The sequence below is a fragment of the Tachypleus tridentatus genome, chromosome 10 (genome assembly GCF_004210375.1).
Source record: "Tachypleus tridentatus isolate NWPU-2018 chromosome 10, ASM421037v1, whole genome shotgun sequence".
Lineage (NCBI taxonomy): Eukaryota > Metazoa > Arthropoda > Merostomata > Xiphosura > Limulidae > Tachypleus > Tachypleus tridentatus.
Window position 1 is genome coordinate 193930414 of NC_134834.1, and position 22989 is coordinate 193953402.

Consider the following 22989-nt stretch of genomic DNA (forward strand, 5'->3'; position numbering starts at 1 on the left):
ATCTCCGTAGATAAAGAACATGAAGGTAATGTAAGTTTGTTATTAAACTACCTATTTTACATTAATCTCCGTAGATAAAGAACATGAAGGTAATGTAAGTTTGTTATTAAACTACCTATTTTACATTAATCTCCGTAGATAAAGAACATGAAGGTAATGTAAGTTTGTTATTAAACTACTTATTTTACATTAATCTCCGTAGATAAAGAACATGAAGGTAATGTAAGTTTGTTATTAAACTACCTATTTTACATTAATCTCCGTAGATAAAGAACATGAAGGTAATGTAAGTTTGTTATTAAACTACTTATTTTACATTAATCTCCGTAGATAAAGAACATGAAGGTAATGTAAGTTTGTTATTAAACTACTTATTTTTACATTAATCTCCGTAGATAAAGAACATGAAGGTAATGTAAGTTTGTTATTAAACTACTTATTTTACATTAATCTCCGTAGATAAAGAACATGAAGGTAATGTAAGTTTGTTATTAAACTACTTATTTTTTACATTAATCTCCGTAGATAAAGAACATGAAGGTAATGTAAGTTTGTTATTAAACTACCTATTTTTACATTAATCTCCGTAGATAAAGAACATGAAGGTAATGTAAGTTTGTTATTAAACTACTTATTTTTACATTAATCTCCGTAGATAAAGAACATGAAGGTAATGTAAGTTTGTTATTAAACTACCTATTTTTTACATTAATCTCCGTAGATAAAGAACATGAAGGTAATGTAAGTTTGTTATTAAACTACCTATTTTTACATTAATCTCCGTAGATAAAGAACATGAAGGTAATGTAAGTTTGTTATTAAACTACTTATTTTTACATTAATCTCCGTAGATAAAGAACATGAAGGTAATGTAAGTTTGTTATTAAACTACTTATTTTTACATTAATCTCCGTAGATAAAGAACATGAAGGTAATGTAAGTTTGTTATTAAACTACCTATTTTACATTAATCTCCGTAGATAAAGAACATGAAGGTAATGTAAGTTTGTTATTAAACTACCTATTTTACATTAATCTCCGTAGATAAAGAACATTAAGGTAACGTAAGTTTGTTATTAAACTACCTATTTTACATTAATCTCCGTAGATAAAGAACATGAAGGTAATGTAAGTTTGTTATTAAACTACCTATTTTACATTAATCTCCGTAGATAAAGAACATGAAGGTAATGTAAGTTTGTTATTAAACTACTTATTTTTACATTAATCTCCGTAGATAAAGAACATGAAGGTAATGTAAGTTTGTTATTAAACTACCTATTTTTACATTAATCTCCGTAGATAAAGAACATGAAGGTAATGTAAGTTTGTTATTAAACTACTTATTTTTACATTAACCTCCGTAGATAAAGAACATGAAGGTAATGTAAGTTTGTTATTAAACTACTTATTTTTACATTAATCTCCGTAGATAAAGAACATGAAGGTAATGTAAGTTTGTTATTAAACTACTTATTTTTACATTAATCTCCGTTTTATCTTTTTTTCTGGTTTACATGAAATTTTCGACCCAACTGCACCAAAATATGCGCAGGTTTCCATTATAATTGTAAGCATTTTCTGGGAGAGCATGCCACTGACTATTCACCCCTATTTTCACTCGTCTTTTCGATTCCTTTCCACATGTATACATTTTTGCTTCCGACACTTAATGTCCATTTTTAATTTTTTTTCTTTCATTGAGGGTGCCAACGTTTTTTGTTTTTATCAAAGTACGTGTTCGATGAAAATATTTGTTTTAAGAGTCAAAATAAACAGAAACTTTCTGTTTATAATGAAGTTATTCAACATAAGAAAAAAATAAAGTTTTCTGAAGTATCTTGTAACCACATTCACGAAAAATAAAATGTCAGCTGACTGCTTTTCAAACTACAGGATGTCACATAAAAATAAAAATATACAAGGCTAAAAAAGCACAATGTATCTATAAGTTTAAACTTAGTTTCTAGAAACTGAAACACTTGCAACTAACAAATGCAAGTTCTGAAAACAAATTTATCGCGACGAGCTACAAAAACGCTGCCTTTGTTCCGTAATTCTTCATGACGAGAAACCCACTTGAAATAAAAATGTATCTCAGAACGGCTGGTATGTGTACCAACACTTTTACTAATAAAGCAGAGAACAACGTTTCGATCTTCCTAGGTAACCTGAAGATGACCTAGGAAGGTCGAAACGTTGTTCTCTGTTTTATTAGTAAAAGTGTTAATACCCAGACCAGTCAATCTGAGATACATTTTTGTTCTACAATGATGTTATTGTTAAATCCAAAGCTGCAGAGTAAGCTATTGAAGTTTTACCTACTGTAGGAATCGAGACTCAAATTTCAGCGTTATAAGTTGTCAAGCTTATCACTGAGCTATCGAATGAAGGTAATAATATTAATTAGAATATTACTATGTCAAAACAAGTTAGAAATATAAGCATAATTTTGAAATAATATAGAGTTCTAATATTATATAACAATCAAACTTGTAACTCATTTAGAAACTAGCTGAGTAACGGAAGTTATGTAAATTCATTTTCAATGAAAGTTTATCTTAAGACATGAAAAGTTGCTTTCCTCATATGTAATTAATTGTGAAATACGCATAAACGCCCATAAAAACTGCAAGACATAAAACCTGAAACCGCAAATTTTCCTGTATCTTCACATGGACCCAACAAAGATTCATACCAAATTTGGTAAAGATCCATCAACTGGGGCGAAGTAGTGGTAACAAATGGGAAAAGCTCATACAAACCGCAAAACTGAAAATCTGTTTGTGTATGAATCTAATTAATTTCCACACCAATTTTGGTGAAGATCCATTCACACCCTGAGAAGGAGTTACATGGGTATACAGACAGTACTGTTATATTCATATATCGTAGATAAACAAAGTCTGTTTCAATTCTTACCTGTTGATGATTTTTGTTGTTTTTTTTTAGCATAAAGCTATATAATATACTATCTGTACTGTGTCAGTTGCCGGCATTATACCATACATTTAAGCGTTATAAGGCCTAGTGGATGCTCTACTCGCAATTTTCAAACTTCAATAATTATATCTAATGGAAACGGAAACAACTGTAAAAATGTCATTGTGTAAATCTAACTAGTTTACGTAACTTACCAGGTCGCCATGTTGGTCTTAGTCTATGACTCTGACATTGGGTTACTTGCTGAACACGGACTGAAAATCCTGGTCGACTAGTCACTTTATCAGAGTGAAATACAAACTGTACAATGTTTTTCTCCTGAAACGGAACAATGTCTGAAAGAAAAAAGTGTTATATTTTACAAACAATTTTCGGCATTCCTACACATTTAGTGGCTAATTATTCTAATCGTGATTAAAAATAGTAAAAAAAAAAGATAATTAAGTTTAACTTGTTTTGGGTTATTAATATTCTAGTATTATTTTCGTACTGTCTTTCGAAAATTACTTTTATGTGTGTTTCGAACACCTTTCCACTTCAGACATTATCTTTTTAACTAACTAAATTTATTTCAATGTTAAAATATTGGCGTTACTACGGATGATACTGAAAAGCATTAGTTTGTTTTGAATTTCGCGCAAAGCTACACGAGGGCTATCTGCGCTAGCCGTCCCTAATTTGACAGTGTAGGATTAGAGGGAATGCAGCTAGTCATCACCACCGATCGCCAATTCTTGGGCTACTCTTTCATCAACGAATAGTGGAATTGACCGTCACTATATAACGATCCCACGACTGAAAGGACGAGCATGTTTGGTGTGACGGGGAATTGAACCCGCGACCTCAGATTAAAAGTCGAGTGCCTTAACCACCTGGCCATGCGGGGGCAAAAGCATTAGTTAAGTAATATTCAGATACAACATTAAGTGATTATGGAAAATAAACTATTGTGTCATCTACAGGTGGCCCTTAAGTCCCTACCCATCCATATGTTATTATGTTATATTCAATTACGCATATATTATAAATTTGTTTCTTTTTTTCAGAGAAATATGGCCGATGTAAGCCCATTTACACTTAAAGAGCGTATTGTGACAAGTCCGGACTTGACAACATGTGATAACTCTCTTTGGGGATACATAAAGGGCATTGTGTCTAAACAACGTTATAATACTAATGATGAGTTGAAGGCAGCTGTTACCGCAGCATGTGGAACAATAACCCATGCTATGCTGAGGAAAATGTCTCACAGAACATGGCGTCGCATAATATTATGCAGTGAGAATGAGGAACAGCACACAGATACATTGGATACATGAGATATATGGATGGGTAGGGACTTACGTGCCACCCTGTATAATGTTATTATTCTATTTTTATTTGAACAATATTTTTATAAGTCATTTTCAGCTTCCTAACACGGTTCAGTCTATTAATCCTAGAATTACCGATTTGATCCATATCACACCAGATTTCTCTAAAACAATTTAAGATCCAAGTTACTTATATGATCCATGATTTTATTGGTTATCGAGCCTCTAATAATATACGAGTAACAAAGATATTTTAATTCAAAAATACCGCCAAAATTTAATTTAATACCGATAATGCTTCCGGTGCCTTTCACGTGATTTCACTCAATTTGGTCAATTCTTTACATAGGCAACAACATAAACTTTCTAAACATATAAACCCTACTGGTAAAAAAAAAATGGTGAAAATTTGATAGAGTTAATTTGAAACAAAATTATTAATGATCAACGTTGAAAACTCACTGAAAGAATTGCTTGGTATCTGACCGCAAAGACGTTGTTCAATGATATCGAGGTAATCATAGTCACAGTTTTGGCTTTCTTCAAGATCAAAACTGTGAACTGTCATGTGTAGAGCACAAACTTCAGGTTTGTACTGGTGGATTATGTAGCGGCACGTGAGGTCATTAGCATAGTTCTGAGGATAATTTGGACTTCTTATGACGAAATCTTCGGAATAAAATTCTTTATCACATCTTTCATGAGGTCCTGCTGAAAAAGTTCATTTTCGGACATTATTTACTTTCATTTTTATTGTCTAACGTAATTAACCAAGGAAATTATTTAACAAAATACTAATTGCATTTCTTGTTCCTGACAACTGTGGCTTCGTTTTTGTTAAGTATGGCGCTGTGTAATGGGTTATTTATGCTATGCCCACTAAGGATATTGGAACTCAGCTTATTTTGAGTGTCGTGATCCTGTAGGGTTATAGATGAGCTTCTTGGGGAGAGGAACTCTTAATAGCGGTCTTAACCCATCATTAATTTAAACATTTTTTGGATTCATGTATTTGTTATTCGAGGACTTGTTCAGCGACTGAGATGCAAAATACCAATCTTATTGTGACCTTTATTAACATCTGCTATTTTGAAATAATAACATAACTCCATAATTGTATCATGAATACCATTCCCTAACGATAACATAATTCTTTCTTATAACTTTTACTTAGTTCCATTGTTGTTTCGTGTATATCATTCCTTAACGATAACAAACTTTTCTCTATAACTCCTACTATCCATTTTATTCGCGATATCATATGAAAAATTTTCAAGTCTTCATAACAATTGCCAATTCACATAAGATACTTTTATCTGTCTTTTGTATACGTTTAAAGCCATAGTTCTCTCACATTTTATGTGAAATATTCCAAACATTCTTTGCATCGCATGCTGAATGATATTTATAATAAACAACACAGTATACGTGTTTTATAGCGAATCAAATAATATGCTATGTTTCTGAAGTTAGCCATACTTACGAAGCTCAAATGGTGGGCTTGGACTTGGGCCAGCAGAATGTCCTGGGCAAATTACTTGCTGCCCCTTGATTATAAAGCCTTGTCCTCGAGCCCTTTCATCAGATCGGAAGTAAACGTGTTTCTCGGATGACGATAACTGATAGTTACCTTCATAGAAATATACATTACGTTACTATTTGTATAGAAGTACTGTAAAAGGGGTTTAGAGCTATCAAACATGGTTTGCACTTTATACCATTGTAGAAAAGTTTACAACCTGTCATTTGATATTAAGAATCATTTAAACATACAATATAACAGTATATTTTTCCAGTAAAAATAACTTAGGAAGTCAACAACAAATATTTCTATAGATAATTTAAATAATGAGTCAATTTGTCGTTTGCAACAATGAGTGGTTTTTATGAAGAGAAATAATTAAAAAAAACAGATCGTGTTTAGTTCATCTCCACAAGGTGAAATATAATGTTTTCGTACATAGAAAAAATGAACACACGCCTAAGTTAAGTTTCTATTTCGACAGATAGAGGGACGTGACTCTAGTGATTAGTCCCTCCCCCTGCCTCGGCTAACTTTGGTTGACCCAATATCACGTTGCGTCGGGACTTGGATATAAAGACCCGGATGGTCAGGTTCATTGACCTCTTCCTTCCTTCTGTAGATTGATGCACAGCATCTGATGAACGTACTTAGAAATGCTTATTCTGGCCTCTCTCAGGACAATGTCCGTTTATTGTTTACAGATACAATCCTGTAGAGATATTACTTCTCATAAACAGCTCTATAATATCTTACATTTACATTTTCATATACACATTATAATGTTCAAAATTAAATCTGTAACTATCGGCCCGGCATAGCCAGGTGGGTTAAGTCATTCGACCCCTAGTCTGAGGGTCGCGGGTTCGAATCCCGCTTGCACCAAACATGCTCGCTCTTTCAGCCGTGGGAGCGTTATAATTTGCGGTCAATCCCACTATTCGTAGGTAAAAGAGCAGCTCAAGAGTTGGCGGTGGGTGGTGATGACTAGCTGCCTTCCCTCTAGGCTTACACTGCTAAATTACGGGCAGCTAGCACAGATATCCCTTGAGTTGCTTTGCGCGAAATTCAAAATAATATAACTATTGTTGTGTTTTATATATATTCACTGGGAAGAGGTGCTTAGGACTATCACCATAATGTATACAGTATTCGTTGCTTAAGATTAATACCATCATGTATACAGTATTTGTCTAGTTCGCATAACAATTGTTTTCTCGAAATAATTTAGAGTGTTATGTAGGAGTCTATCTGTTACTGTTTCTGTGTTTGAATATTTGTGCATGAAATTAAAGAAAGTTGTTTTCGGGACTTCATATGCTGTTGTTGACTAGTCTTTTTTGTATTATTCGTAGTTTGGTTTGTACTAGTTTTGATGTTAACGTTTACCCACACCGGGGCTGCAAAGTCAATTACAGGTCGAATGTATGTTTGTAAATGTTTTTAACCAGTTAGACTCCTAGTACAGTTTCTTCTTTGGCAAATTTTGATTCTAATATTATTTAGGTGGTTTGCTCACGTGATGTTTGAGTCATATGTTAATTCTAGAAATTTATCAGATGTAACACTCTGGAAAATCATTCCGTTCATATAATAGCTTTGTTTGTTCTTTTTTGTGTTTGGCTAATTTTGTGAATACCACTGGTTGTTTTTTTTTTTGGTTTGTTAATTTTAATTCCATATTTTTGACAGTACTCACTTATTCTATTTAATTGGAGTTGCTATTGATGGTGTGGGGCCACTTTTCCAAGCTGCTACATCATCAGCGAACTGTGATGAGCATCCATGATTTAGATCATTCAGAGGCATATTGTTAACATACATGATAAAAAGGATAAGGCTAACTAACCCTCCCTGATGAACACCTGCCTCTGGAGTAAATAACTCTGAGAAGGTACTCTGAGAAGGTACTCTCAACAGTTATTCTGCATTTTCTGCTTTCCTAAAAGTGTGGGAGCTAACAAATAATTCCACGATTTGCTCCATTTCTGTCGTTCGGGACCGGAGACCGTTGTACCATAGAGTGTTTAAAACTTTCTCGATGTCGAGAAAGCATGCGACAGTGCATTTGCTTTTATTAAACTTATCTACTATTGATTTAGTTAGTCTAACTAAGTGATTGGTTGTTGGTCTGAATTTTCTGAGTCCATTTTGTACTTCAGGGGGTATTTTGATGTGAAAAGTCTATTGCTGATTATTCGTTCGAGAATTTTGCCTATGCAGGCGATTGGACGGTAGCTATTCGGTTTATTTACTGGCTTTTCTATTTTATGGAACATTAATACACTTGCATGCTTCCAAGAAACTTGGTTATATCCAAAGTTTAGTGATAGGTTGAAGATTGGTGTTAGGTGTTAAAATAATTTCAGGGTGCTTTTTTTGAGTAGGGTAGCTTGTATTCCATCTTCTCCTGGAGCTTTGTTTTTGTTTTTTTGTCGTTGTGATTGCTTCTCTGAGTCTTTGTTCAGTTATTTTCCTTGTTAACATCTTAGTTGTGAAGTCGCTTGTGTCAGCTGGGAAGTATTGTTTAAATAATTCTGTATTGTTTGTTATGTAGTCGTTTACTTTATTATAAAAATAAGTATTCGTGTCTAGTGCATGATGTGTTTTGTAAATGTTGTTTGAAGGCCTCTGTTTTCACTGAGTTTGTGTATGTTATGGTATTGTAGTGGTAGGTATATTCTTGTTTTACTTTCTCTATTTGAGAGTTTTTTTAGGTGTGATCAGAATTGTTTGGGATCTATTTTTTATTTAACTTGGAGCAGATGTTGTCCCATTGTTCTTTAATAATTTAATTTCTGTTCGTATTTTATTTCTTATTGTGTTTATCTGCGTTTTAATTTCTCCGTCTCTCGTTTCTATATACTGTATCCCTAGTTGTCTTCGTTGTTTAAAAAGTGTTATTAGTTGGGTGTGTGGTTTCCAACCGTGGTTTATTGTTTTCTATTGATTAGTGGTATTGTTTGTTTGGCGGCTTTTGAAAACACTCCGTGATTACTTGACAGTATTTATCTGTGATATTTCGAATTGGTTTTCGGCTGTTTGAGTTATTTTGATGGGTAGTAGATTTTTCCAGTACTTTTTGATATTCTTGTTAATTTGCTTTTTTGTAATTGAAATTTTCTTTTCGGTGTATTTTTATAGAGGGTAAGATCGAAGACACCTCCTTAATGACAACATATATCACAAATGTTGAGAAAGAACATTCAGATATAAAAATAAAAGGAACTTACGGATACTGTTTCGTGGTAGGTGTCCACAAAGTTTTTCATTATCAATAGACAAATAATCAAACTGACAGTGTGTACTGGGTTCCAAATCGAACCGAACCAGGACGAGTTTTAGTCGACACACGCTTTCATTGAAACGCTTGATGCTATATCGACAGTTTAAGTTGTTGGGGTAAAGATCGGGGTAATTAACGCTATACAACTCAAAATACGGACGGGTAACAACTTCGTTGCAACCTACTGTTGAAGTGGGTGGAGTAGTAGGAAGGCTTTCAGGTTGGGGAAGTGTGGGTGCTATTGTAGGTAACGGCTGGCTATGAGCCTGAGAGGTTGAAAGATGAGGGTCCAACCGCTCTGGAGAAGTTGGATGACAGTCCAACTGCTGGACGTGTATTTTAAATCCTGGTCTGGTATTAGCTGGATCAGAGTGGAAACGTACCACAAATTCAAAGTTTTGAAAGTTGTATTCTCCTGAAAGAAAAGGCATTTAAGTGAATGGAAAATAATCTATAAAACTTCACGGAAATGTAGTTATTGATCTTATTAAAAAACCCTAAAAAAACAAAGACTACATTCTTGGTTGTTGCTTTAGAGCAGAGCCACATTAAGCTATATTCTGTGTCCATTGCAGGGAATCGAGCCCCAGATTTTGGAGTTATAGGTCCATAAGCTTACGTCTGTCCCACCGAGGGACGAATACATTCTTACAAGAACACATTTTCTGAAACAAAATAAGTCAGCTGTGTTTTGCAGTGATATTTCATTTGGATAATAATAAACGAATCGCATAATAAACTAGATAGTGATTGAATCTGAATAAATTTCAATAGATTTAATAGTTTAGATAAGATATAAAATAAATATATTCATGATTAGTGTAAATTCACAGTACGCTAATCGTAAAAATGGAAAGTTTATTTAATCTCTCTCCTATTTAATATTTTTCACCCCCCGAAGGGATAGGGGTAAGCCTAAGCATTTACAACTCTAAAATCCTGGTTCGATTCCCCGTGGTAGACACAGTGGATAGCGTAATGTAGCCTTGCATTAAACGACGTAAATATTGTAAATTCCATAATCTTGTTAAAGCTGTTTAAGCACAATTTTAAGATAATTATGAAGACAAAAATTACAAATAATTATGAAACCCAAATATGTGGAGACCTAATGTTATTGAAGTTAACCAGAGTGACAAAACAGGAAAGGCAATTATACAGAACATACTGACAGAATTTATTGGCAGAATCCCACATAATGGTTCATCCTCTATCTTCAGGAAGTCATACTGACAGCCATTACTTGTTTCGACATCAAATGAATTGAATGTCATCCGAAGCTTGCATATCTGACTGTTTATCCGAAGAATAGTGTAGAGGCAGTCGAGATTGTTCCCATAATGACTAGGATAATTTGGGCTTGTAAGTTCAAAGTTCGAAGAGGTATACAAGAGTTCACAGGAGTTTTCCGTTTTAAGCGTAACAGATGGTGTTATAAGGGGGTAAGTGGTAAAAGCTAAAAAAGATAATATTGGTTTATATTTCCCTGGTCTTATCAAATAAAAAACAGTGAATTAAAGGAAAAAAATAAATATATGCCTTGAAAACGTCATCAATTTTAAGGCTGTATTTAGTTAATTATATACTTAAGTACTATCACAACTGTAATTATCATAAACTATAAAAAATTATAACACGATCTCTTACGCGTACCTTTAATAAGCACTTAGACACACCACTCTATATCTACAAAAGAATTCTGACCTAAATGTGTAACGTCAAAATGTTAGAGCAATAACCTATTTGCTGGCTGACGAAACCTTCCGAATTTACTCTTTTACCGTTGAATTCTTTTAGTGTTTGTAACACTAAATAATGTTCAATATTTCGAATAACATTCTGTGAAGTCTTTCTTCTTTATTTTCAATATTATATGTCAGTTGAAGCCATACTATCGTAACTGCTATGAAGGAAGTCATTTTAACATTTGTTTTCCAAATTAACAAAATAGGTACAAAATGTAATATTGAGAGCCCTTTGTAAATTGTTTTATGTTATTTCTGTATTTGTATAAAATTTTTTATATTGTAAAGCAATGGGCTGAAGTATTTAAAGCAGTACCTACATTACTAGCTGTTACAATAAGATTTTCGACCATTGTATTCCACCTTTAAGTGTTATTGGCTTTCCAATAAGACGAGCGTTGCCGGAATAATATATGTCAAGGATCTGTAATGTCCATCATTATATAATCAATCTTCGGCGTTAAAACATAGACAAAATTAATTAATTCTTACAAAAAATAATTTCAGAAACAAAACATCAACTTTTATTGCACATCAAACTCACGTTCGTCAGTAGAACAAAGAGCTTGATGGAAAAAAGCTTTGAACCCCCGATCTGTGAATCGCTGGTTCGTGACAAATTGGACAAATCCTTCACGCTTCTCAGCGTAAATCCTCAACGTTCCTGAAAGAAATAAAATACTGAAGCATTTCACGAAAAAAATAAAATATTTGATGAGCACTTGATTGACTCACTTTGTGCTAACTGCCCTGTAAAATAACGTGTTCTCTACCACAGTAGCTTGTAGAACGTAGTTATCAATAATGAAAAAAATCAAACTAATGGAAATGATTGGATGTTAAAAGAAAAACAGAGAGAAAAGAGAAGGCTGGAATAAAGTTATACATTAAAACACACAAGTTACATACTACAGAATATAACAATAATAGAAATAATGTCCTCCTAGAATCATTGTTAGAGAACGTAACAGTAACGACACTACTGTTTGTGTCCCCGAATCACTGTTAGATAACTTAACAATAATAACACTACTGTGTGTGTCCCCGAATCACTGTTAGATAGCATAACAATAATAACACTACTGTGTGTGTTCCCGAATCATTGTTAGAGATCTTAACAATAATAACACTACTGTGTGTGTCACCGAAACACTGTTAGAGAACTTAACAATAAGAACACTACTGTGTGTGTCACCGAATCACGTTAGAGAACTTAACAGTAACGACACTACTGTGTGTGTCTCCGAATCATTATTAGAGAACTTAACAATAATAACACTACTGTGTGTGTCACCGAATCACTGTTAGAGAACTTAACAATAAGAACCCTACTGTGTGTGTCACCGAATCACTGTTAGAGAACTTAACAGTAACGACACTACTGTGTGTGTTCCCGAATCATTGTTAGAGATCCTAACAATAATAACACTACTGTGTGTGTCCCCGAATCACTGTTAGGTAACTTAACAATAATAACACTACTGTGTGTATTCCCGAATTATTGTTAGAGATCTTAACAATAATAACACTACTGTGTGTGTCTCCGAATCATTGTTAGAGAACTTAATAATAATAACACTACTGTGTGTGTCTCCGAATCATTATTAGAGAACTTAACAATAATAACACTACTGTGTGTGTTACCGAATCATTGTTAGAGATCTTAACAATAATAACACTAATATATGTGTTCCCCTGAATCATTGGAAGGGAATATTTTTTTTCGAAATTCCCTTTAATGTTATGATGTAATTGAAAATAGAATGAAAATGCTTTGTTTATTTAAGATTTTCGTTAAAGCAACACCGAGGTTATCTACACATACCATTCTTAATTTGAAACTTGTGAACTAGCGATCAACACCTACCGTCAACACTTTGGATACTCATGTATTTTTCACAGGATACAGGCATTTAAGTCGTCGTTATAAAGATGTGCCAACGGCCCCAAAGAGCAGAGCACGATTTTGCGATAGCGGGACATGAGCCATGAACCTTCGATCTCTAATCACTAGGCCACGTTTAAACCAAATTAAATGTACGCGGAATCTTTATTTGAGTTTACATTTCTATAACCATACTCGCCTGTAGCGTCTTATAAAATAATATTGATGCTTTGTTGTGCCATCAAATGAATTACTTCATTTATAATAACAGAAAATACATTTTATGTTAAGCAAAAGTTTACCATTGTGTGAAAAATACACTCATTAATAATGTGTATAATGCTTTCAGTAGAGATATTCTCACAAACTGTTCTCAAAACATAATACATAATTTAGCATGTTGGCTCCCACGCGACCCATCGATGGGTCGCGATAGTCTTCCAGTAAGACCGACACAACCCACTGGTGAGTCGTACTCTATTTTTGTTTTAAAGGGCCACTTATTGGCTGGGACGCAATACTGCTTCCTCAATAAAATCAAAAGTTAATTAATGCGTGTCAGTTAAGACAGTAAAATGAACACTTTGGCTCTCAAGCCTATTTTGCCGATACATTCCAGGGTCGAGAGAAGAAATGTTGTCTTAATTTCCACTCTTATTTGTATATGTAGCTAATTTTCATACAAAAAGCTATATGAACCTATGAACCTGTAAAAGCAAGTCATGGATTTTAAATTTACTGCAAATTAGATAATAATCTTTCCATAATATAACCTTATGGCATGCTTCTTTTATGTGCTTAGGTTATAAATTATATTTTTGTATGCTATTTTTTTTGTAAATATGAAATGTTGACTCTATTACATATATATATTCTACGCTTGCTATAAAATTTATTCGAATTCAATGTCTTCATAATTTAGTTGTTAAAACTTCAACTGAATTATTCAACTCGCGTTTCTGCCTTGTGTTGTGTCCACTGTAAGGATCGAACTTTGAGTTTTGAAACTATAAGTTATCAAGCTAACCAATGGGAAATCTTGATTCATTTCAAGTATAAAAACAAACAAAAAATATTTCAATAATGAAAACCATTTTTTGCAAACATCAAGTCAGAATAATACACCAAAACATACGCGTATCTCCTTTTAGTTGTTTTCCGCAATAACGAACACCATTGATTTCGAGATAATCTTGTTCACAACGGCCTCTGGAAGGTTCAAGTTCAAAGTCAGAGAAACTGAGTACTACGCTGCAGTACCCTGGCTGCGGCCTGAAGCGATACGTACAAACAAGGTTGTCATGGTAATTTCTAGGATATCCTTTACTCTGTATGACACCGTTGAGAGCATCATGTGTCTCATCACAAGACTCTGGAACAGAAAACACAATAACTAAAACGATTATACTCTTAAAATGATTCAATGAGTTTGTATCAAAATGATGGTCAGTAATGATATTTTAAGAAAACTTGTCGAAGATGAATATATTTACCGAAGTTAAATAGTCATAAATGTTTTGTAATATATCATTTTTACCGTTCATTCTTCATTGGTTTTAAGGTATGCACGAAAGGTTCAGATGTTTGTTAACACAAAAAGTGTAATATATATTTATAACACTGTGCTTCAAGAGTATATAATGTAAGTTCCTATTGTGTTTCTCTTTAGGGGAGTATATTACTTTTTTAGCTTCATTGGAAAACGTGTGAGTAAACAAAGATGTACGAAGACAGTCATACAGAAAACTGTCAGCCCTCATATCTTCTAGTCACATCTACAAATCACCTGAGACCCATCCAGGAGAACACTGTTATTCATTCAATATTCTAACCTCACCTAAATATCTGTGTGGAATAAGGACATGAAGCTTCTCGTTCACATCTGTAGATACCCTACAGATTTATTCAGAACAGGAATTTTCAGCTCTATAAAGCTTCTAGTCACACCTATAAGCATCCTATAAATTCATTCAAAAACGGAGCTTTCACCCCTTAAAGCTTCCAGTCACAACTATAAGAACCCTACAGATTCATTCACAAAGGGAACTTTCACCCCTTAAACTTCTAGTGACACCTAAAGATCTATTCAGAATGAGAGCACATCGCTTTTAGTTCACTGCTGTAAGTTTGTTTGCAATTAAGCACAAAGCTATATAATGGGTTATTTGTGCTTTTCCCAACACGGGTATCGAAATCCGGTCTCTAAAGTTGTAAGTCAGTTGACATACGAGGTCTGTTCAAAAAATACTCGGACTGTTTGAATTGCGAGGCTCCAGTTGGTTCCAGGGTAATCCGCTTGGTGTCGCTAGGTTTGCACAGATCAGCTGATTACGACACCATTTCCCGACTGCAGATATCTTTATTTGTGTATTAGCTACGCGGTTTTAAGTGAAGTGCGATTTTTTCGTTTGGCGGATTTCAGAATGAATGACTTGAAGGAGCAACGACTTGCTGTGAAATTTTGTGTTAAACTTGGAAAATCTGCGACTGAAACTTTTGCAATGCTTAACACGGCTTACGGTGATGTTGCTATGAAGCGTACGGCATGTTTTAAGTGGCATGAACGTTTTAAGGATGGTCGACAATTCATTGAAGATGATGAGCGTCCTGGACGTCCTTCCACGTCAACTGACAACCCACACGTCGACAAAATCAACACCCTGGTGCGGGCAAATCGACGTCTGACTGTCAGGGAGCTTGCTGAGAGTGTAGGATATCAGTTGGATCTTGTTACGAGATTTTGACCGAAAAATTGAAGATGCACCGCGTTGCTGCGAAATTTGTGCCTCAGAACTCGTGAGTTATTGGCCAAACACTCGATCACTGTTCTTCCCCCCCTACTCACCTGACCTTGCTCCTTGCGATTGTTTCTTGTTCCTCAAACTCAAAAGACCCTTGAAAGGAAGAAGATTTGAGACGATTCCCGAGATTAAGGCAAATGCGACGAAGGAGCTGGAGGACATTACAAAAGAAGCGTACCAGGACTATTTCAACAATTTGAAACACCGTTGGGATAAGTGTGTGCGTTGGGGAGGAGAGTACTTTGAAGGAATTCCAGACCTGTAACTTCTAAATAAAGTTCATTTTGTTTTATGACTACAGTCCGCGTATTTTTTGAACAGCCCTCGAACTGCTGTACCACTAGAGGGGGTACTTGAAAATAAACAACTATAATATACATTCAGAAAAAGAAATGTTATCCTCTGAAGCTTTTAATTCATGCTTAAATATAACCAACACTGATATAAGTGCGAAATAAACTTAAAATGTATTTTCCACAGTAAACTTGTATTTATTTTTTGGGAACAAAGTATAGCTTAGCTCGAGTGTGAAGAAACATCTGTCATCCTGAATACTTACATTCTCTAATTTTATAACTGGTGAATGGATAATAAGCAAATCCATTTAATAATTCAGAAAGAAAATGGGGGAAGAACGAAAAAAGTAAAAAGCGATTTTTAACGTACCGGAAATTAGAATACTAAAGAATATCCAAGTCACTTCATTCTTCAGAAGTAAAACAAAAAAAGTGTGGAATCATTTTAACTTACCAGTTTCTTCTGCGAAAAAGTAATTAGAATAATAAAAAATATCTGAGTCACTTGATTTTTCAGAAGTGAAATGTGGAATCATTTTTAACATACCAGCTTCTTCTGGAAGAAAGTGATGAGAATAATAAAGAACATCCAAGTCACTTGATAATTCACAAGTGACACATATAAAGTGTGAAATCATTTTTAACTTACCATTGTCTACTAAAGGAAATAGATCAGAGTAATAAAGAGTATCCAAGTTATTTGATACTTCAGAAGTGAAAGAAATAAAGTGTGGAATCATTATTAACTTACTAGTGTTCTCTGGAAAAACATAATTAGAATAATAAAGTATATCCGAGTCACTTGATCCTTCAAAAAAGGAAAAAACAAAGTGAGGAATCATTTTTAACTTACCAGTTTCTTCTGGAAGAAAAATATTAGAATAATAAAGAATATCCAAGTCACTTGATCCTTCAGAAGTGAAACAAATAAAGTGTGGAATCATTTATAACTTACCAGTGTCTTATGGGGGAAAGTGATTAGAATAATAAAAAATATCCAAGTCACCTTATCCATCTGAAGCAAAACACATAAAGTGTGGAATCATCTTTTACCTACCAGTGTCTTCTGGAAAAAAGTGATTAGAATAATAAAGAATATCCAAGTCACTTGATCCTTCAGAAGTGAAACAACAAAAGTGTGCAATCATTTATAACTTACCAGTGTCTTCTGGGGGAAAGTGATTAGATTAATAAAGGATATCCAAGTCACTTGATCCTTCAGAAGTGAAACAAATAAAGTGTGGAATCATTTTTAAATTACCAGTGACATCTGGGGGAAAGTGATTACAATAATAAAAAGTATCCAAGTCACTTGACCTTCAGAAGTGAAACAAATAAAGTGTGGAATCATTTTATCTTACCAGTGACTTCTGAGAAACAGTAATTAAAGTAATAAAAAATATACGAGTCACTTAATCCTATGGAAGTGAAACAAATAAAGTGTGGAATCATTTTTAACTTACCAGTTTCTTCTGGGGGAAAGTGATTAGAATAATAATAAATGTTCAAGTCATTTGATTTCTAAGAAGTGAAACAAATAAAGTGTGGAATCATTTTTAACTTACCAGTGACTCCTGTGAAAAAGTAATTACAATAATAAAGAATATCCCAGTCACATGATCATTCAGAAGTAAAAAAAATAAAGTGTGGAATCATTTTAAATTACCAGTGTCTTCTTCGAAAAACAAATTAGAATAATAAACAATATCTCAATCACTCGATTCTTCAGAAATGAAACAAATAAAGTGTGGAATCATTTTTAACTTACCAGTGCCTCCTGGGGAAAAGTAATTGAAATAATAAAGAATATCCAGTCTCATGATTTTTCAGAAGTGAAACAAATAAAGTGTCAAATCATTTTTAAGTTACCATTGTATTCTGGAAGAAAGTGATTAGAGTAATAAAGAATATTCAAGTGATTTGATACTTCAGAAGTAAAACAAATAAAAAGTGGAATCATTTTTAACTTACCAGTGACTACGGGGAAAGAGTAATTAGAAAAATAAAAATATCCCAGTGACTTCTAGGAAAAAGTAATAAGAGTAATAAAAAATATCCGAATCACTTGATCCTTTAGAAGTGAAACAAATAAAGTTTGGAATCATTTGTAACTTACCAGTTTCTTCTGTGAAGAAGTGGTTAGAATAAAAAAGAAAATTAAAGTCACCTGATTTTTAAGAAGTGAAACAAATAAAGTGTGGAATCATTTTTAACTTACCATTGACATCTGGAGGAAAGTGATTAGAATAATAAAAAATATCCAAGTCACATGATCACTCAGAAGTGAAACAAATAAAGTGTGGAATCATTTTTAAATTACCAGTGTCTTCTGGGGGAAAGTGATTAGAATAATAAAAAATATCCAAGTCACTAGACCCTTCAGAAGTGAAACAAATAAAGTGTGGAATCATTTTTACCTAACCAGTGCCTTCTGGGGAAAAGTAATTAAAATAATAAAGAATATCCGAGTCTCATGATTTTTCAAAAGTGAAACAAATAAAGAATGTTATTATTTTTCTACTTGCTTTTTCCCACAAAACACTGATAAGTTAAAAGAAATCACTTTTCCCGAGAAGAAATTGATTGGAATAATAAAGAATATTCAAGTCACTTGATTTTCAAGAAGTGAAACAAATAAAGTGTGGAATCATTTTTAACTTACCAGTGTCTTCTGGGAAAAAGTAATTAAAATAATAAAGGATATCCCAGTCACTTGATACTTCAAAAATGAAACAAATAAAGAGTGGAATCATTTTTATCTTACCACTGGCTTCTGGGAAAAAGTAATTAGAGTAATAAAAAATATCCGAGTCACTTGATCCTTTAGAAGTGAAACAAATAAGGTGTGGAATCATTTGTAACTTATCAGTTTCTTCTGCGGGAAAGTGATTAGAATAATAAAGAATATCCAAGTCACATAATTTTTCAGAAGTGAAACAAATAAAGTGTGGAATCATTTTTAACTTACCAGTATCTACTGGGAAAAATTAATTAAAATAATAAACAATATCAAAGTAACTTGATCCTTCAGAAGTGAATCAAAGAAAGAGCGGAATCATTTTTATCATACCAATGACATGTGGGAAAAGTAATTAGAGTAATAAAAAATATCCGAGTCACTTGATCCTTTAGAAGTAAAACAAATAAAGTGAAGAATTATTTAAAACATACCTGTTTCCTTTAAGGGAAAGTGATAAGAAAAATAAAGAATATTCAAGTCACTTGATTTTTAAGAAGTGAAACAAATAAAGTGTGGAATCATTTTTAACTTACCAATGACTTCTGGAGGAAAGTGATTAAAATAATAAAAAATAACCAAGTCACTTGACCCTTCAGAAGTGAAACAAATAAAATATGAAATGATTTTAAATTACAAGTGTCTTCTGGGAAAAAGAAATTAGAATAATAAAGAATATCTGAATCACTCGATCCTTCAGAAGTGAAACAAATAAATTGTGGAATCATTTGTAACTTACCAGTGTCTTCTGACAAAAAGTAATTAAAATAATAAAAAACATTACAGCTACATAATCATTCAGAAGTGAAACAAATAAATTGTGGAATCATTTTTACTTACCAGTGACTTCTGGGGAAAATTATTAGAATAATGAAAAATATCCAAGTCACTTGATCTTTCAGAAGTGAAACAAATAAAGTTTTGAATCATTTTAAACTTCCCAGTGTCTTCTGGGAGAAAGTCATAAGAATAATAAAAAATATCCGAGTCACTTCATTCTTCAGAAGTGAAACAAATAAACTGTCGAATCATTTTGAACTTACCAGTGATTTCTGTGAAAAAGTAATTAAAATAATAAAAAATATCACAGCTACATAATCATTCAGAAGTGAAACAAATAAAGTGTGAAATGATTTTAATTTACCAGTGTCTTCTGGGAAAAAGAAATTAGAATAATAAAGAATATCTGAATCACTCGATCCTTCAGAAGTGAAACAAATAAAGTGTGGAATCATTTTTATCTTACCACTGACTTCTGGGAAAAAGTAATTAGAGTAATAAAAAATATCCGAGTCACTTGATCCTTTAGAAGTGAAACAAATAAGGTGTGGAATCATTTGTAACTTATCAGTTTCTTCTGCGGGAAAGTGATTAGAATAGTAACGAATATTCTAGTCACTTGATTTTTAAAAAGTGAAACAAAATAAGTGTGGATTCATTTTTAACTTACCAGTGTCTTCTCGGAGAAAGTGATTAGAACAATAAAAAATATCCAAATCACTTGACCCTTCAATAGTGAAACAAATAAAGTGTGGAATCATTTTTACTTACCAGTGTCTTCTGGGGGAAAGTGATTAGAATAATGAAAAATATCCAAGTCATTTCATCCTTAAGAAGTGAAACAAATAAACTGTGGAATGAATTTTAATTTCCCAGAGTCATCTGGGAAAAAGTGATTAGAATAATAAAGAATATCCAAGTCACATAATTTTTCAGAAGTGAAACAAATAAAGTGTGGAATCATTTTTAACTTACCAGTATCTACTGGGAAAAATTAATTAAAATAATAAACAATATCAAAGTAACTTGATCCTTCAGAAGTGAATCAAAGAAAGAGAGGAATCATTTTTATCATACCAGTGACTTGTGGGAAAAGTAATTAGAGTAATAAAAAATATCCGAGTCACTTGATCCTTTAGAAGTAAAACAAATAAAGTGTAGAATTATTTAAAACATACCTGTTTCTTTTAAGGGAAAGTGATAAGAATAATAAAGAATATTCAAGTCACTTGATTTTTAAGAAGTGAAACAAATAAAGTGTGGAATCATTTTTAACTTACCAATGACTTCTGGAGGAAAGTGATTAATATAATAAAAAATATACAAGTCACTTGACCCTTCAGAAGTGAAACAAACAAAATATGAAATGATTTTAAATTACAAGTGTCTTCTGGGAAAAAGAAATTAGAATAATAAAGAATATCTGAATCACTCGATCCTTCAGAAGTGAAACAAATAAATTGTGGAATCATTTGTAACTTACCAGTGTCTTCTGACAAAAAGTAATTAAAATAATAAAAAACATTACAGCTACATAATCATTCAGAAGTGAAACAAATAAATTGTGGAATCATTTTTACTTACCAGTGACTTCTGGGGAAAATTATTAGAATAATGAAAAATATCCAAGTCACTTGATCTTTCAGAAGTGAAACAAATAAAGTTTTGAATCATTTTAAACTTCCCAGTGTCTTCTGGGAGAAAGTCATAAGAATAATAAAAAATATCCGAGTCACTTCATTCTTCAGAAGTGAAACAAATAAACTGTCGAATCATTTTGAACTTACCAGTGATTTCTGTGAAAAAGTAATTAAAATAATAAAAAATATCACAGCTACATAATCATTCAGAAGTGAAACAAATAAAGTGTGAAATGATTTTAATTTACCAGTGTCTTCTGGGAAAAAGAAATTAGAATAATAAAGAATATCTGAATCACTCGATCCTTCAGAAGTGAAACAAATAAAGTGTGGAATCATTTTTATCTTACCACTGACTTCTGGGAAAAAGTAATTAGAGTAATAAAAAATATCCGAGTCACTTGATCCTCTAGAAGTGAAACAAATAAGGTGTGGAATCATTTGTAACTTATCAGTTTCTTCTGCGGGAAAGTGATTAGAATAGTAACGAATATTCTAGTCACTTGATTTTTAAAAAGTGAAACAAAATAAGTGTGGATTCATTTTTAACTTACCAGTGTCTTCTCGGAGAAAGTGATTAGAACAATAAAAAATATCCAAGTCACTTGACCCTTCAATAGTGAAACAAATAAAGTGTGGAATCATTTTTACTTACCAGTGTCTTCTGGGGGAAAGTGATTAGAATAATGAAAAATATCCAAGTCATTTCATCCTTCAGAAGTGAAACAAATAAACTGTGGAATGAATTTTAATTTCCCAGAGTCATCTGGGAAAAAGTGATTAGAATAATAAAAAATATCCAAGTCACATAATTTTTCAGAAGTGAAACAAATAAAGTGTGGAATCATTTTTAACTTACCAGTATCTACTGGGAAAAATTAATTAAAATAATAAACAATATCAAAGTAACTTGATCCTTCAGAAGTGAATCAAAGAAAGAGAGGAATCATTTTTATCATACCAGTGACTTGTGGGAAAAGTAATTAGAGTAATAAAAAATATCCGAGTCACTTGATCCTTTAGAAGTAAAACAAATAAAGTGTAGAATTATTTAAAACATACCTGTTTCTTTTAAGGGAAAGTGATAAGAATAATAAAGAATATTCAAGTCACTTGATTTTTAAGAAGTGAAACAAATAAAGTGTGGAATCATTTTTAACTTACCAATGACTTCTGGAGGAAAGTGATTAATATAATAAAAAATAAACATGTCACTTGACCCTTCAGAAGTGAAACAAATAAAATATGAAATGATTTTAAATTACAAGTGTCTTCTGGGAAAAAGAAATTAGAATAATAAAGAATAACTGAATCACTCGATCCTTCAGAAGTGAAACAAATAAATTGTGGAATCATTTGTAACTTACCAGTGTCTTCTGAGAAAAAGTAATTAAAATAATGAAAAACATCACAGCTACATAATCATTCAGAAGTGAAACAAATAAAGTATGGGATCATTTTTAACTTCCCAGTGTCTTCTGGGAGAAAGTCATAAGAATAATAAAAAATATCCGAGTCACTTGATTCTTCGAAAGTGAAACAAATAAACTGTCGAATCATTTGGAACTTACCATTGATTTCTGTGAAAAAGTAATTAAAATAATAAAAAATATCACAGCTACATAATCATTCAGAAGTGAAACAAATAAAGAGTAGAATAATTTTTAACTTACCAGTGACTTCTGGAGGAAAGTGGTTAGAATAATAAAAAATATCCAAGTCACTTGACCCTTCAAAAGTGAAACAAATAAAGTGTGAAATGATTTTAAATTACCAGTGTCTTCTGGGAAAAAGAAATTAAAATAATAAAGAATATCTGAATCACTCGATCCTTCAGAAGTGAAACAAATAAAGTGTGGAATCATTTCTAACTTACCATTGTCTTCTGGGGAAAAGTGATTACAGTAATAAAGAATATCTGAATCACTCGATCCTTCAGAAGTGAAACAAATAAAGTGTGGAATCATTTTTAACTTACCAGTGTCTTCTGGTAAAAAGTGATCAAAATAATGAATGATATCCGAGTCACTTGATTTTTCAA

At 32.6% G+C, this 22989-nt stretch overlaps 1 protein-coding gene across 1 annotated transcript in view; it reads right to left on the minus strand.

Annotated features, from left to right (window-relative positions):
- LOC143227882 (cubilin-like) overlaps positions 1–22989 on the minus strand; it is a 42584-nt gene that overhangs the window by 4562 nt on the left and 15033 nt on the right. The window contains exons 5-11 of the mRNA XM_076459235.1: positions 13830–14066; positions 11354–11473; positions 10233–10520; positions 9012–9479; positions 5740–5886; positions 4719–4967; positions 3138–3278 (exon numbers count right to left, since the gene is read on the minus strand). Of these exons, the coding sequence (XP_076315350.1) occupies positions 3138–3278; positions 4719–4967; positions 5740–5886; positions 9012–9479; positions 10233–10520; positions 11354–11473; positions 13830–14066 (1650 nt within the window). The remainder of the gene's footprint in view (positions 1–3137; positions 3279–4718; positions 4968–5739; positions 5887–9011; positions 9480–10232; positions 10521–11353; positions 11474–13829; positions 14067–22989) is intronic.